The sequence below is a fragment of the Cynocephalus volans genome, chromosome 6, assembly GCF_027409185.1.
Source record: "Cynocephalus volans isolate mCynVol1 chromosome 6, mCynVol1.pri, whole genome shotgun sequence".
Taxonomy (NCBI): domain Eukaryota; kingdom Metazoa; phylum Chordata; class Mammalia; order Dermoptera; family Cynocephalidae; genus Cynocephalus; species Cynocephalus volans.
This window is the reverse complement of record NC_084465.1, coordinates 86109555-86122670: the sequence shown is the minus strand read 5'-3', so window position 1 is coordinate 86122670 and position 13116 is coordinate 86109555. Positions and strand designations below refer to the sequence as shown.

Below are 13116 nucleotides of genomic sequence, written 5' to 3'. Positions count from 1 at the left end.
TGTTTGCACTGTTTAGTACAGAGATAGGAGATTTGCTTGTATCTTTTCAAGTCTGTGGGGGTGGAGGTGATGCTTTCCTAATCTTAAGAATCCGAGGGACCCTTCGACATACTGAAAAAAAGTGACAACAACTACCTTGAAATTGGAGAAATTCAACTTTGGAGGTGCTAAACTAACTAAATCCATTCCAAAGGAAGACAGTGACCCTGACTGTACCCAAACACTTAAGCAAATGCTTTCTGGCTGAGGAGACTATGCAGTATAAGAAACCAGGGAGAGCAGAGATATCTGGAATTCAATTACCTTTAATATTAATTCAGAGGGAGAGCATAACTGTGGGAATTTAATAATAAGAGGGCTCATGACAGTCAAATTTGTGGGATTTCATGTTGCTAGTATGGAATTTGATGGAGTACATTTCATTTGGTTCATTGCAGAACATCTGGAGAACTATGAATGACACCTTGGATCAGAAAAATCTGTGATGGAAAATGGAAATGAACTTCCAGCCTACAGCATCTACAGGTCTGGAGTGAATTTAATAGATATCTACCCATTTCAAAGCTTTCTGTAGTAAAAATTTAGATAACCTATTAAGCTAGTCTTTGGAGGATGGACAAAAGAGCAGCTATTGCTAAAGGAGAGCAGCTGGATAAGCATTTAAGATAGAACAAAGCATTCCCTGTGCTAGGAGGAAAACAGAAAATCCAAAAGACAAGGCAAACTAGGAAAGAGGAACTTACAGCTGCTGATCCTCTAACTTGTGCTGGAGGTTTGGGTGAGGCTTTTGTGCCCGAATTCTACCATTTGGCCCTCTGAGATTCTCAACTCAGAGAGTTTACATAAGGATCACGGACAAATGAGACATAATAAAATACACTATTGACTGAAGGGCAAGTACTTGGTAATCCCCCATATGCAGCGGCTTCTCTAGTAAAACAAAGCTGGAAAATGAGGATTTGCTTGAGAAGCTGGTATAATATAAGCAGGCCTTTTAATCACCCTTGCATATCCCAAGCATCTAAATCTTGGAATCTGCACATTCATGTGTCTTACGGGAGAAAAAAGAGACGTGGCTGGGCCCAAACCCAGCTTATGGAGTCGACTGTAAAACACACTTTACCTGTTCTGCTTAGCAAATGGAGACCTTAAGTAGACAAATGTAGCTCTCAACACAGTAACTTCATCATTAATAAAACAGCAATGTTTTAAATTCTAACTTAATTAGATTAGCAGCTTCTCTCTCATTGGGCAAAGTTAGGAAGAAAGAGATATGAGCTCAAGATAGCTAATTTCCTTTCTTTTGGGTGAAGTGAAGGTCAGGAATGTTCTCCTCTCCCAATTCCCTCAGTCCCTTGACCTCTGCCCCCACACCACGTACGGGCAGAGACACACACACACACACACACACACACACACACACACACACACACACACACACACACACACACACACACACACACACACACACACACACACACACACACACACACACACACACACACACACACACACACACACACACACACACACACACACACACACACACACACACACACACACACACACACACACACTCTTCTCCTTCCAAGGAAAAGCCTTTTATATCAGTGGTTTTCAAACTACTTCTTTAAGTAGGAGAATCCATTCTCAAATGATCTAATCTCATATAATTTATACAGACAGAATGAACAGCCTGGCAACCAAGAAATGGAAAAGGTTCCCCTCAATATTAGGTTTCACGATTCACTTACAAAAATTTTGTTTCTGCTCTCAGCAATTAGTCTTTCTGCTAGATTAGAGATTTCAGGACCCAAAAGAAGAATGATTCAACTAAGTGATATAAAAATGTCTCCACAGAGTGGAAGCTACAACTGAGACCTGGCCATCTTGGCCTCCTTATTTTTACCTCCTCTTCAGGTAAAAAGAACAAAAGAGTTACATCTGGCTAAGTGCCTAACCCTGGCCATCAAGAAGAAAACTACTGCTCTACTCCATGGGGCAGGAGATGGCTAGAACTCAGGGATGCCCCTGGGTACCTTTGGGTTGTTGGGAGAGACAGTCCTCTATGAATCTCTTGAGTTCCTACACATCTTCTGGACATGCCAAGAATGCAAGGTCCTGCCACTTTTACCTGCCTGGGCTGTTATTTCTCAGAGTTGTGCTGACAGAGAGTGACCTTAAAGGATGAGATAATGTTTCCCTGTTTGCAACAAAAATAGTAGATTCCTTAAGCTTAATGTTCACTCTGTAGCTGCAACACAAACCCACTGTGTGTATAACATCATCTGGGTCCCATCATGTGGCCCTCATAGCAGTGGGGACAAAGGGAATACATCCTGATGCTCACAATGCTGAACTGTGAGTACTTGAGTCTGTTGTCTCCAATCTAGGAGTCTTGTGTCTTCTGCCAGCATTCATGAAACAGCCACAGGCTAACTAATTAGCTGGTAAGTAGTATATAATCAAATCTCAGACCCAGTATTGGTACTGTCAAATCTAGTGGCAAATCTTAATGAAAGACTAAAGTAATCCTATACAGGCAAGATGAAAGGCTCAAAATACCTCGGTATAAAGGGTTATGTCACCCCATTAGATAAAGAACCTTGAGGAGTTGGCTAAAGACAAAGAATGGGAATAGGCAGTGAAGGAATAAGTCATAAATACCACAATGAATAACAAAAATATAATAAATAATAAACAGTGAATATAGCTTCTTTTATTTTCATCCTTGCTCATATATTTTCATAAATTTTAACTAGTTTCCTTTCTCCTCCATAATCATAAAAAGGATCTATTCTCACTTAAGTCCTTAGGATCTTAAAATGACTACAGAAGTAATAGATAATAGCAAGTGATCCTAAACTTTGAATTAGATACGGTAAAAAAACTTGACCAGTCACTCTTAAGTACAGAAATGAGAATAAAGGCATGCATGTTTTTATTGGACAGCAAAAGGGGCAGATTGTAGTGGACATTTGCAACTCCCTCTTCCTATTAGTACCCTTAGCTCCTATTTCTGAAAAAATTCCTTATTATGAACTCTCTTGAGGAGGGAGCAATTCCCAAAGCCTGCCTCTTAGTATGGAAGCCAAAAGTCAGGCATTTCTTCTACTCACTCTGTGCAGAGCCAAGATCTGGCAAAAGATCTAAAGGCAGCAAATTAGATATCAACTTCCTTGACTTCAAATCTTGAGTATTAGAAAGATGGAAGGAAAATCATCTTTATGGCAGCAGCATCGAGTGGTCAAGACTATTCCTGCACTGTGACCTTGATTCCAGGGTTTTGCCAACCAGCTTCCAAAGAACCCCCGGTTCTTGTTTATTTCCCAGGCCTGCTCATCTTCCAGCCTGTGGTCAATGCTGTAAGCTCTAGATATCCTTATGATAAATTACTTTTACTTAAGGCAGAATAGGCTTCTGTTGCTTGTAACCAATAATCCCAGCAGACTCCACTGAATAATCTTATCAAGAATTTTCACATTCTTTATCTCACTTATTCCCAACATCAGTGAGGTAGGTTAGTACAGTATTATGATGATTGTTGTGCTAATATGAACATAAAAGGCTGAAGAAGTTGTGACTTGCCCAATGTCACCCGATTAGTAAGACAAGAGAGCTAGGATTCAAACTCAGATGTCTGACTGCAAAGTCTGTGTTATTTCCACTACAGCATGCTACTTCCCAAAGTAATGAGTGGCTAAAGACAACATTACTAAAAGAAGTTTTATAGAAGACACAAAATCACTTTTAAATAATTTTTCACATAAAAGCTTACAGTGTAATACTGTATTAAATTGTAATTCAATTACAATTAAAAGAAGGGGCTAAGAATTAATTCAATCCTAACACACCATTTTCTAGTATGCTAACCTGATGAAAATGTAGAATTTATGATAGATAGCAATAGATGGAATGTTCTCGAATGTATCTCTTAACTATTAATTACTTCAACTGCATTTTTGACAGGAGATCAATAGAATGTAACTAAATTATATATTGTGTTATTATGTACTAAAATATATACCAGCTATTTCACTGATATGAAATCTTTGTAGTAGACACTAATTGGAGTAGCTACCTGACATACAAATCCTCCTTTTCTCAGGAAATGGCCTCAATATATGAGATAGGTCCTTCAGGATCATGTTTTGCTACATGGCCCTGTTCTCCTTACCATAGATAATTGTTTCGAATGATTAACATGTACTAAAACTACGCTTATCAGGTCCTCTCTCCCCGGGATTTGAAACTCTGAAAGAAAAGCGGACTGTAGGCAGAGCTGAACTGCAATGAACGCGGTGTCCTAATGAAAGGCTAGAAAGGTCTTTGGGGATGCCCTGATTCTTGTACTTCATAAATATTCTCCTTAGAAAAGAATTTTAATAAATCATGTCTCCCTTCAAGATATGCTTCTGTATTCATTTAACATGTGCTAAGTGTCATGATGGCAGTACACACGAGACACTACAGGAGTGTAGAGGAAGAACATTAATTGCATCCCGGCAAGCCCAGGCAACACAGGAGGCAGGTCACTCTCCATGTACTTACCACTCTGTCCCTCCTTCATCCTTGAAAATCTGCTTTTTTCCCCCACCATTCCATTAAAACTTTACTTGCTAAGGTCACCAATTTTCAAATCCAGTCGACACTTTATCTTTTTTTGACCTCCCTATAATATTTGATACTCCTGATTGTCTCTTTTTCTTCATAACTTATACCTTGGTCTCAATGATATTATTCCCTCTTTTTCTTCCTTTCACTCCTTAATCTCCAATGCACCTTACTTCCTATCCTTTAAAATGTCAATGTTCCCCAGAGTTTCATCCTCTGTCCACTTTTCTTCTTACTCTGCTCTCACCCTCTAGACATATATGTACATCAACTATTATTTATTTATTTATTTTATTATTATTATTATTATTATTTTTTGTCTTTTTCGTGACCGGCACTCAGCCAGTGAGTGCACCGGCCATTCCTATATAGGATCCGAACCTACGGCGGGAGCGTCGCCACGCTCCCAGTGCCACACTCTCCCGAGTGCGCCACGGGCTCGGCCCCATCAACTATTTATTTAACAAATAGTTGATCACCTATATGATAGATGTTGGCATATAGCACTGAATAAGACACAGTCCCTGCCCTCGTGGAGCTCAGACCAAGTAGCAAAGATACACATTAAACTAAAAAATGATTACAGCATTTCTAGAGAGATAAGTGCATGAAGGAAAGGAACAGAATGCTCTAAGAGTATATAACATAGGGCCTTAACATAATCCTGGACAGTCAGGGAGGAAGTGGCATTTAAGGTAGGAACTGAAGCTTGAATTGTAAGGGAAGAGCATTTCAGACACCGCTACAACATTTTAGGCTCTGAAATGAAGACAGGGGCTTGAAGTGAAATGGCTAAAAGTGGTATGAGATATGACTGTAGAAGTAGGTTGGGATCAGATCAGATAGGGCTTTGAAGGCTAGGCTAAGGATAAACGTTCATTATAAATTCAAGGAAACCTCAAAAGAATCTTCAAAAACACTGCCAGCCATTGTACCATTTTTACTCTTCACAAAGACTACTTTCCTCAGTCTCCAGCTTCACCTTCCTCTTTCATTTTAGCAGATGGATCTCATCTCCTATTTTTCAGAAGAAACAGAATTCTATGGATTGAAACTCCTTAATTCTTCTGATTCCAAACATACCTACCTACCAATCCTGTCCTCCTTCCCACTTGCTATTAGGGAAGAGGAACTATCCCCCTCCACTCTCCACCCACATCTGAGATTAATCACATTTACTTTGTATCTCATTTCAGGAATTATCTATCAGTTACCCATTCTGTCTCATATATATTCAACCTCTATGTCTCAAATGAGTTCTTCCTACTAGTTTTTAAGCATACTATATCTCTCCTACTTAAACAAATAAAATCAAGCAAACTTCATTTGACTCCCTCACTCCCTTCAGGGCCAAATTTCTAAAAAACAAAAACAAAAAACTGTCTCAATTTCCTCATATCCTACTCACATCAGCTCACACCAATCATTCCCATCTGTCTCCCTATCAAAATAATTCTCACTGCAGCCAACCAACTCCTCTGTGTTGCTACATCCTATGAGCATTTTCAGTTTAAATCTTATTCTGACCTCTTATCAGCTTCAAAATTTATCATCCTACTTCTAAAACAATTTCTTCTGTGATTTGCAAAACTCTCATTTTTCTCCCACTCTTGTAGTCATTCCTTTTTCATCTGCTTTACAGGCTCATTTCCTAGCCTTTATCCTAGACTCTTGACTCTCCACAGCTTCAGTGAAGATCTTTTTTTTTTTTTTTTTTAAACTTTTTTCAAGTAGGTTTTATCCTATAGAAGTTATCTTCCATATAGAGATAACTCACAAATTTGCACTTCTAACCCACAACTCTTCAGATCTATCAGCTCTTCATATATACTTCAATGGCATCACAAACTGAACATATCTAAAACTCAAATTATAGTCCTTTCCCAGAACCTCCTCTCTCAGTAAATAGTGTCAATGTCCATCTAGCTACACACTCCGGAACGCTAGAGGTCATAAGTGAAACCCTGTATTGAATCCCTCAGCATCCAATCAACTACCAGCATCATAACAGCAATAAAAATAGCTAACATTTATTGAGAACTTACTCGCTATCAGGTCCTGTTTTAAGCTATCTTGATTTTTTAATCTAATTTAGTTATCATAACCACTTATGGTAGTTATCACCAAGTCCTGTTAAATTTTACCTCCTAAATCTTGAATATGTCATCTTTTCCTCAGTGATATTGCTGTTGCCACCATCACCACCTCAGTCCAAAGGACCATCATGTCTCTGAACCATTACAACAATTTCCTATTTGGTCTGCTAGCAACCACTGAGAGTTCTCTCATTCATTCACCACAGAGCAGTAAGTCCTCTTTCATTCACCACAGAGCAGTAAGTCCTCTTTTTCAAAAGTAAAACAGATATTACTCACCCACCTCTCCTCTTACACACACACACACACACACACACGAGGATTTTATTTTATTTTATTTATTTTTATTTTTATTTTTATTTTTTTGTCTTTTTCATGACCGGCACTCAGCCAGTGAGTGCACTGGCCATTCCCATATAGGATCCGAACCCGCAGCAGGAGCGTCGCTGCGCTCCCAGTGCAGCACTCTCCCGAGTGCGCCACGGGCTCGGCCCCCACACACGAGGATTTTAGAATAAGGGTCAAACCCCCTAACTTGATTTAGGAAGCTATGCATGGGCAGGTCCCACTGGTGAAGCTACTTTACCAGTTTCATCTTGTACCATGTTCTCCTTTATGTCTTGTTCTGTAGTCACACTGGCCTTTAATCAGGCTCCTGAACTTTCCATTCTACAGTAATGAAGGTCTCCATCTCAGAGCCTCTGCACTTGTTTTACCTTCTGCTCTTCCCTCTCCTCTTTCCCTAGTTAACACCTAATCTTATTTCAGCTCTCAATTACCACTTCCTCAGGGAAAACTTCCTGATGGTCAAATCACCCATCCAAATACCCTCATTGTGCCATGTTCTCCTTAATAATACCTACCACTGTTGCAATTTTAAATTTATATTTGTGTGTTCCTTAACTAATGTCTCACTCTTCTACTAGACTATAAACTGCAGGAGGATAGGACTGTCAGGTTTTGCTTACCATTGCAACCCTAGAATCTAGCAAAACACCTTGCACACAGTGGGTTCTTAAGTATTCATTTGAATGAAAGAGCTAGGAAGCCAAACTGAAATAGATGGGACAATAAATAAATGTCAAATAAAGAAAGGCAGTGAATTTACCCAACTCTTGGTTTTAACAGCTGGGAGAAAGGTATTACTTAGAGGAGAACACTGAGACTAAGAATGGGTGAATGGATTTGTTTGTTGGTTGGTTGGTTCAAAAGCTGGAGAGGTTAAAACATGCTTAAATGCTGATGGCAAGTATCCAGCAGGGAAGGAGAAGTTAAAGATACTCAATGAAGATGGAATAACCAACAGTATAACTTTTTTGAGAAAGCTAGTTGAGGAAGCCAAAACCTAGGTAAAAGTACTGGCCTTAGACAGAAAAAGAGGCAGCTTTTCCACTGCAGTAGGATAAAAAGAGAAAAGGGAAAGAGCCAAAATAGGTTGATAGATTTTGTGAGAGAAGGCTGGTCCGGTTAACTCAGTTGGTAAGAACACAGTACTGATAACACCAAGGACAAGGGTTTAGATCCCCTTAGTGGCCAGCTGCCAAACAAAACAAAACAAAATAAAAACATCTGGTGGTAGAAAGTTCAAAGTTAGATAGTTCCAGACTGATGGAATTTATCTCTGATGTCAAAAGAGGGGTTATTTGCTGAAAGCGAGGATCCAGAGAAGGGAATAGTAAAATAAACGTAAAGTAGGACTGCCCACCAATACTGACCACCCAGTTGAACTCAGTGGCCAAGGACTTACCTGGCAGAAGATTGCCCAATAATGGGATATTCTCCGGCTGTGCTTGGAAGCCTTTGCATAAAGAAGGTAATTAATCATCAAAGCTGAAGTTTTGCCAGATGGACATTAAAAAAAGGACAGAGGATCAAGAAAGCTGGGGCATTGGAAAGGAAGTAGAGAAACAGACAATAGCTCCTAAGCTGGAAAGACAAAAAGAGAAGACAGAAGAGAGTTAAGAATAGGAAAGTCTGGAAGACAGGATTTATGACAATTAAATGAGACAAAGTCTGTAGAATACAAAGTACAGAGTAAATGCTCAAGAAGTGTTACCATTATTGAGGGTTTTACACTGAAGGTTTAGATTTTTCCCAAGAGACGCGAAAGATAACAACGTGAAGAAATTTACAGAGACAGGTGAGTGAAGAAGTAAAGTCATCTTAGCTAGTAAGTGATCCCAATTGACTGCCAAGTGTTGAATCCTCAAATCAGCTTGTGGTTTTCTCACATAATTCAATAAGGACTTTAACTGAAACTTTTAAATTCCAATTATGCTTTAATTCATTTAACATGGGGAAATTGCAAACTACAGCAGTACTCAGGAAGGAAGGTACTCAGGAAGATACATCCCTCAAATGTTCAGGGACTCCTGGACTTCATTAATACAAAAGAAAAGTACAGCAACAACTGCATATATGCAATAGTGATTAGGATCCAACCCTGCCCTGTGGAGCCACCCTCTAGTGTATCAGGTAATAAAACTAATCTGAACAAACAGGAGATAAATGAAAAGATACTCAACACAATTAAATAAGATGCCACTATACACCCATTAAAATGGCTAAAGTATTAAAGACTGACAATACCAAGTGATAGCAAGGATGTAGAGCAAAAAGTCTTTCTCACAGCTGGCAGATGGTACAATCACTTTGGAAAACTATATGACAATATCTATTAAAGTTGAATTCAGTATACCTTATGACTCAAAAACTCCCCACCTTGTTATTTCCCAACAGAAAAGCACACACGAGCACACCAAAAGACATGTGCAAAACATACAAAAATGTTCAAAGTGGTACTATTCTTAATAGTCCCAAACTGGAAATAACCCAAATGTCCATAATGACAGAATATATAAACTGTGATATATTCATACAATAGAATACTATATACCACAAGGATGAACTAGTGCTACACACAACAGATGAATCTCACAAACATAATGTTCGCTTTAAGAAATTAAGAGTATACAAGAGTATAATATCATTTATAAAAGTTCAAAAACAGGAAAAAACAAAGCTATGGTGATAGAAGTTAGAACAGTGGTTACCATTGGGGGGTATCAACTAAGAAGGGCATAACGGGAGACCTCTGGTGTACTGGTCATGTTCTGTTCTTGGTGGTGGTGTGTTCACTTTGTAATAATTCATTGAGCTGCACATTTATGATTTCTGCCCTCTTACTGTGTATCCTATACTTCATTGGAAGCTTATTTACAACAAAAGGCTAGAAATGACAAAAAAAAAAAAAAAAAAAATGTAGGAAAAGGCTCCACAAGAAGCTGAAGCTGCTGGCTATGCAGAACCCCCTTTTGCCTCTTTGTATAGGATCGGCCACTATGCTACAGAGGGATGAAATGACCTAAATCATGTTATCTAAGGTCATAAAACAAATTAATGGTAAAGCAGAGATTGGAATTGACATACGCTAATTTCACACTGGTCTCAAATTCTTCAAGGAATGTTTCTGGGAGTATACAGAGGGATCCTTTTCATCCAGGCACTCATCCTGATCCCCAAGGCAATGAGGTCATAAAGGGAAGCAAAAATAGTCTTAACACAAAAATATTTACTAGAGAGCAAGAACATTTATAAAATTGGTCCTCACTCAAACATTCCTCCTCTGGCTCAGACCAGCTTCTGTTTCTGCCAATTCCCATCAACTGCCCTTGTCAGTCATTCTTGGTGAAGTCTTTCCTGTGCTATAATGATAAACAGAGCAATACAATATAAACATAATGTAAATCAACAGCAAAGTAAAAATGCATATCTTGCAAAAGATGCAGGATTCCTTGAAATTGATAAAAGTGTATTGGAGAACTGTCTAAAGCACATGCAAAGCCACGGATGAAAGGGGAATTGGACAGAATGTCAATCAACCATCGTAGAAGAGATCCCTGGTTGCTCACCAAGTATCCATTTTGCTCTTCCTACTTGCTCTGCAACAGAAGTCTGACGTTTCAGTAACTGTATTTCTATTTTAACAGTAAATAAACAGATATTAATGTAGTCTAAAGCTAAGTCGGAGAAATGTATCTGAATCAAGTTTTAAACTCCAAGAGCTAGTCTCAGACAATCTCTTCCTCATCAAGTAAACATCTGATGCTGCAACCCAGATGTACCCTATCTATTTAAGGAATGAGGCAACGCTTTATAATGTTATCATCCACGGATGAAAACAGATAAATTTTGGGGGAGTAAGGGGGAGCATGAGTCCTCAACAAGTTTGGCACTGGTGAACTGTGTTCAACTACCATTCCAGGCAAATACTAGTTAAATGAACCAGCAACTTGAAGTCAGTGGTATTGCAAACACAAAAAGGTTTACATGAAGGAAATATGAATGTGAAAATAGATACGAAAGTAAGTTACATAAAATAACGAATGCATTCACAGCTACTAAGGCATATGCCAGGAAAAACTTAAAGGCACTCCCAAAGGTATCTACTGCATGCATGCACTGTGCCAGGAGCTGGTGAACAAGGACAAGATCCCTGCGGTCAGTGTTTGCTTAAAGAAACCAGAATTTAATATCTTCATAAAAATCTTCAATTCCTGTACTGTTGTCCATATACCCAGCAGAACCACTAGATAAGTGAACTAGGTTTTGTAGTTACTGTCACTCACGTCCTGCTTTGTCCTCTTGAAAAACAGGACCACAGTCAACAAAACAGAAACATTCCCACAAATTTCCTTAGATGCGTATTTTCTATAAATAAAGCTTACAGGATCAAAAACTAAATAAATAAATATCCAAGAGACTCTTCTATTCTTATTGGTATATTAGGTGTTATGGAATTAAAAAGAATAAATAAAACCTCTCTAGTCTACCTTATCCACCGTTAAAATCGTTCTTTTCATAACCCACCTTTGGCCGACGTGCTGCAGACTTTCATGAGTGCACCACCCATCAAAGACAGAACAAAGAGCTCCTCTTAATAACACGGCGCACAGTGCCCTTAGAAGACGGCACGGTACTTATGGATGACTGTTTCTGCTCTAAATTAACACGTACAGGAGGATTTGTCTTCAACTAGCTCCACCCGAGTAACACAGGATGGGGCGGGGATCCTTACTTAAGAGCAGTTGATTGCAGGCCGGCAACACCTCTCCCTTTGGGAGCTTCGGATTGGGCTGTGCCAATGGGCTTCCTCACACGAGATCTCACGACACCTTAAAACGGCTCGCCAATGGAAGGATCCTCCCCGCACAAAGAGATAACTAGGGCACAGCTGTTATACAACCAATACCCGACGCCCAATGCCAGCCCGACGAGTCCCCCCAGAGTCTGATTTGGGAGCTACATCATCGGCAGACCAGCAGGCACTTTTGCTCGAGAACTGTTTAACGCGACCTTCTACTAACTGCTGATTCACTTGCGTGCGAAAATGCAAGGACCGGCGAGGACAGAGGACGAGGGTCGCAACCACAGGGCGCGGGTTTGTGCCCAGGGCGCAAGGGGCCCGAGTCCCAGACCACCTCCCCGCTGCCGTCCGTCACTCCCACAGAGGCAGTACCTGTTTCCGCATGTTATTCATGACACCCATGAAACCCGCCAACAATTTAGCTTCTTCTCGAGCAGCAAGTTTCTTTTCAGTCTTCTTCTTGATGCTCTTCTCTACCCCGGAGGCTGCCATCTTCCCTCGGCCGGGTTCACGCCGAGGGCTCGCCGGGCCGGGCGAGGGGTTGCACTCTCCGGCAGGCACCCTGGGGCTTCTGTGTACCGAACACGGCGGCCGGGACTGTGGCTGCAGCGCCCAGCTCGCCAGCGGGCGGCCAGCGGCTGTGGCTCGGCCACTGCGGAAACACAAGGCCCTGACGACCCCTTCAGGAGCTCCCGGGAAGACGGCGTTGTCAGCTCGGCTGCGTCCCGGGAAGAACCGGAGCCGGGCTGCCGAGCCTGCGCACTTCGCTCAAGGGGGCGGGGACCCTATGAAGGGAGCAGGGGGCGGGGCCTTGCGTCACAGCCGGGCGCCGCCGCTGTCTTTGGGTACCCTTGTTGCCTCCCGATGCGGGCTGAGGTCTGCCTGGGAGCTGGGCCAAGGTTGTGTGTGCCCTTAGGTCTACCCAAGACAGATAGATTTTTAGGGTGTAAATTACAGGTTGTTTTTTTTTTCTGGATAATAGGGTGGTAGAACACACTGAAGTGCTTTCCATTAGTGTAAGCTCCATGGGAACAGGGTTGATGTTTTCTTCACTGCAGTACCGGAGCCTGGCATATTGTTGAAGCTCAATAAATATTTATTAAGTGATGAAAGAATATCAAATTAAAAACTTATTACACGGAGCACAAGATATATTTGCTTGGGATTCATAAAGCAAGAAGCCAGTACCGTTGGTGTCTCCTTTGTGTGCAGGGCCTGCCTACTACTTTCTCTGTTTAAAACTGAGATCAGGTGTCAGCT

General features: G+C 40.7%; 1 protein-coding gene across 3 annotated transcripts in view; it reads right to left on the bottom strand.

Annotated features, from left to right (window-relative positions):
• Positions 1-12582, bottom strand: part of KLHL7 (kelch like family member 7) — a 60952-nt gene extending 48370 nt beyond the window's left edge. The window contains exons 1-2 of one of the 3 annotated variants that reach the window (XM_063099217.1): positions 11580-11765; positions 8458-8636 (exon numbers count right to left, since the gene is read on the bottom strand). In XM_063099217.1, the coding sequence (XP_062955287.1) occupies positions 8458-8535 (78 nt within the window). In that variant the 5' untranslated portion in view covers positions 8536-8636; positions 11580-11765. Of the gene's footprint in view, positions 1-8457; positions 8637-11579; positions 11766-12228 lie in introns of those variants that run through there. The other 2 variants (XM_063099216.1, XM_063099218.1) reach the window with 2 other exon arrangements.
• Between the last annotated feature and the right edge of the window lie 534 nt (positions 12583-13116).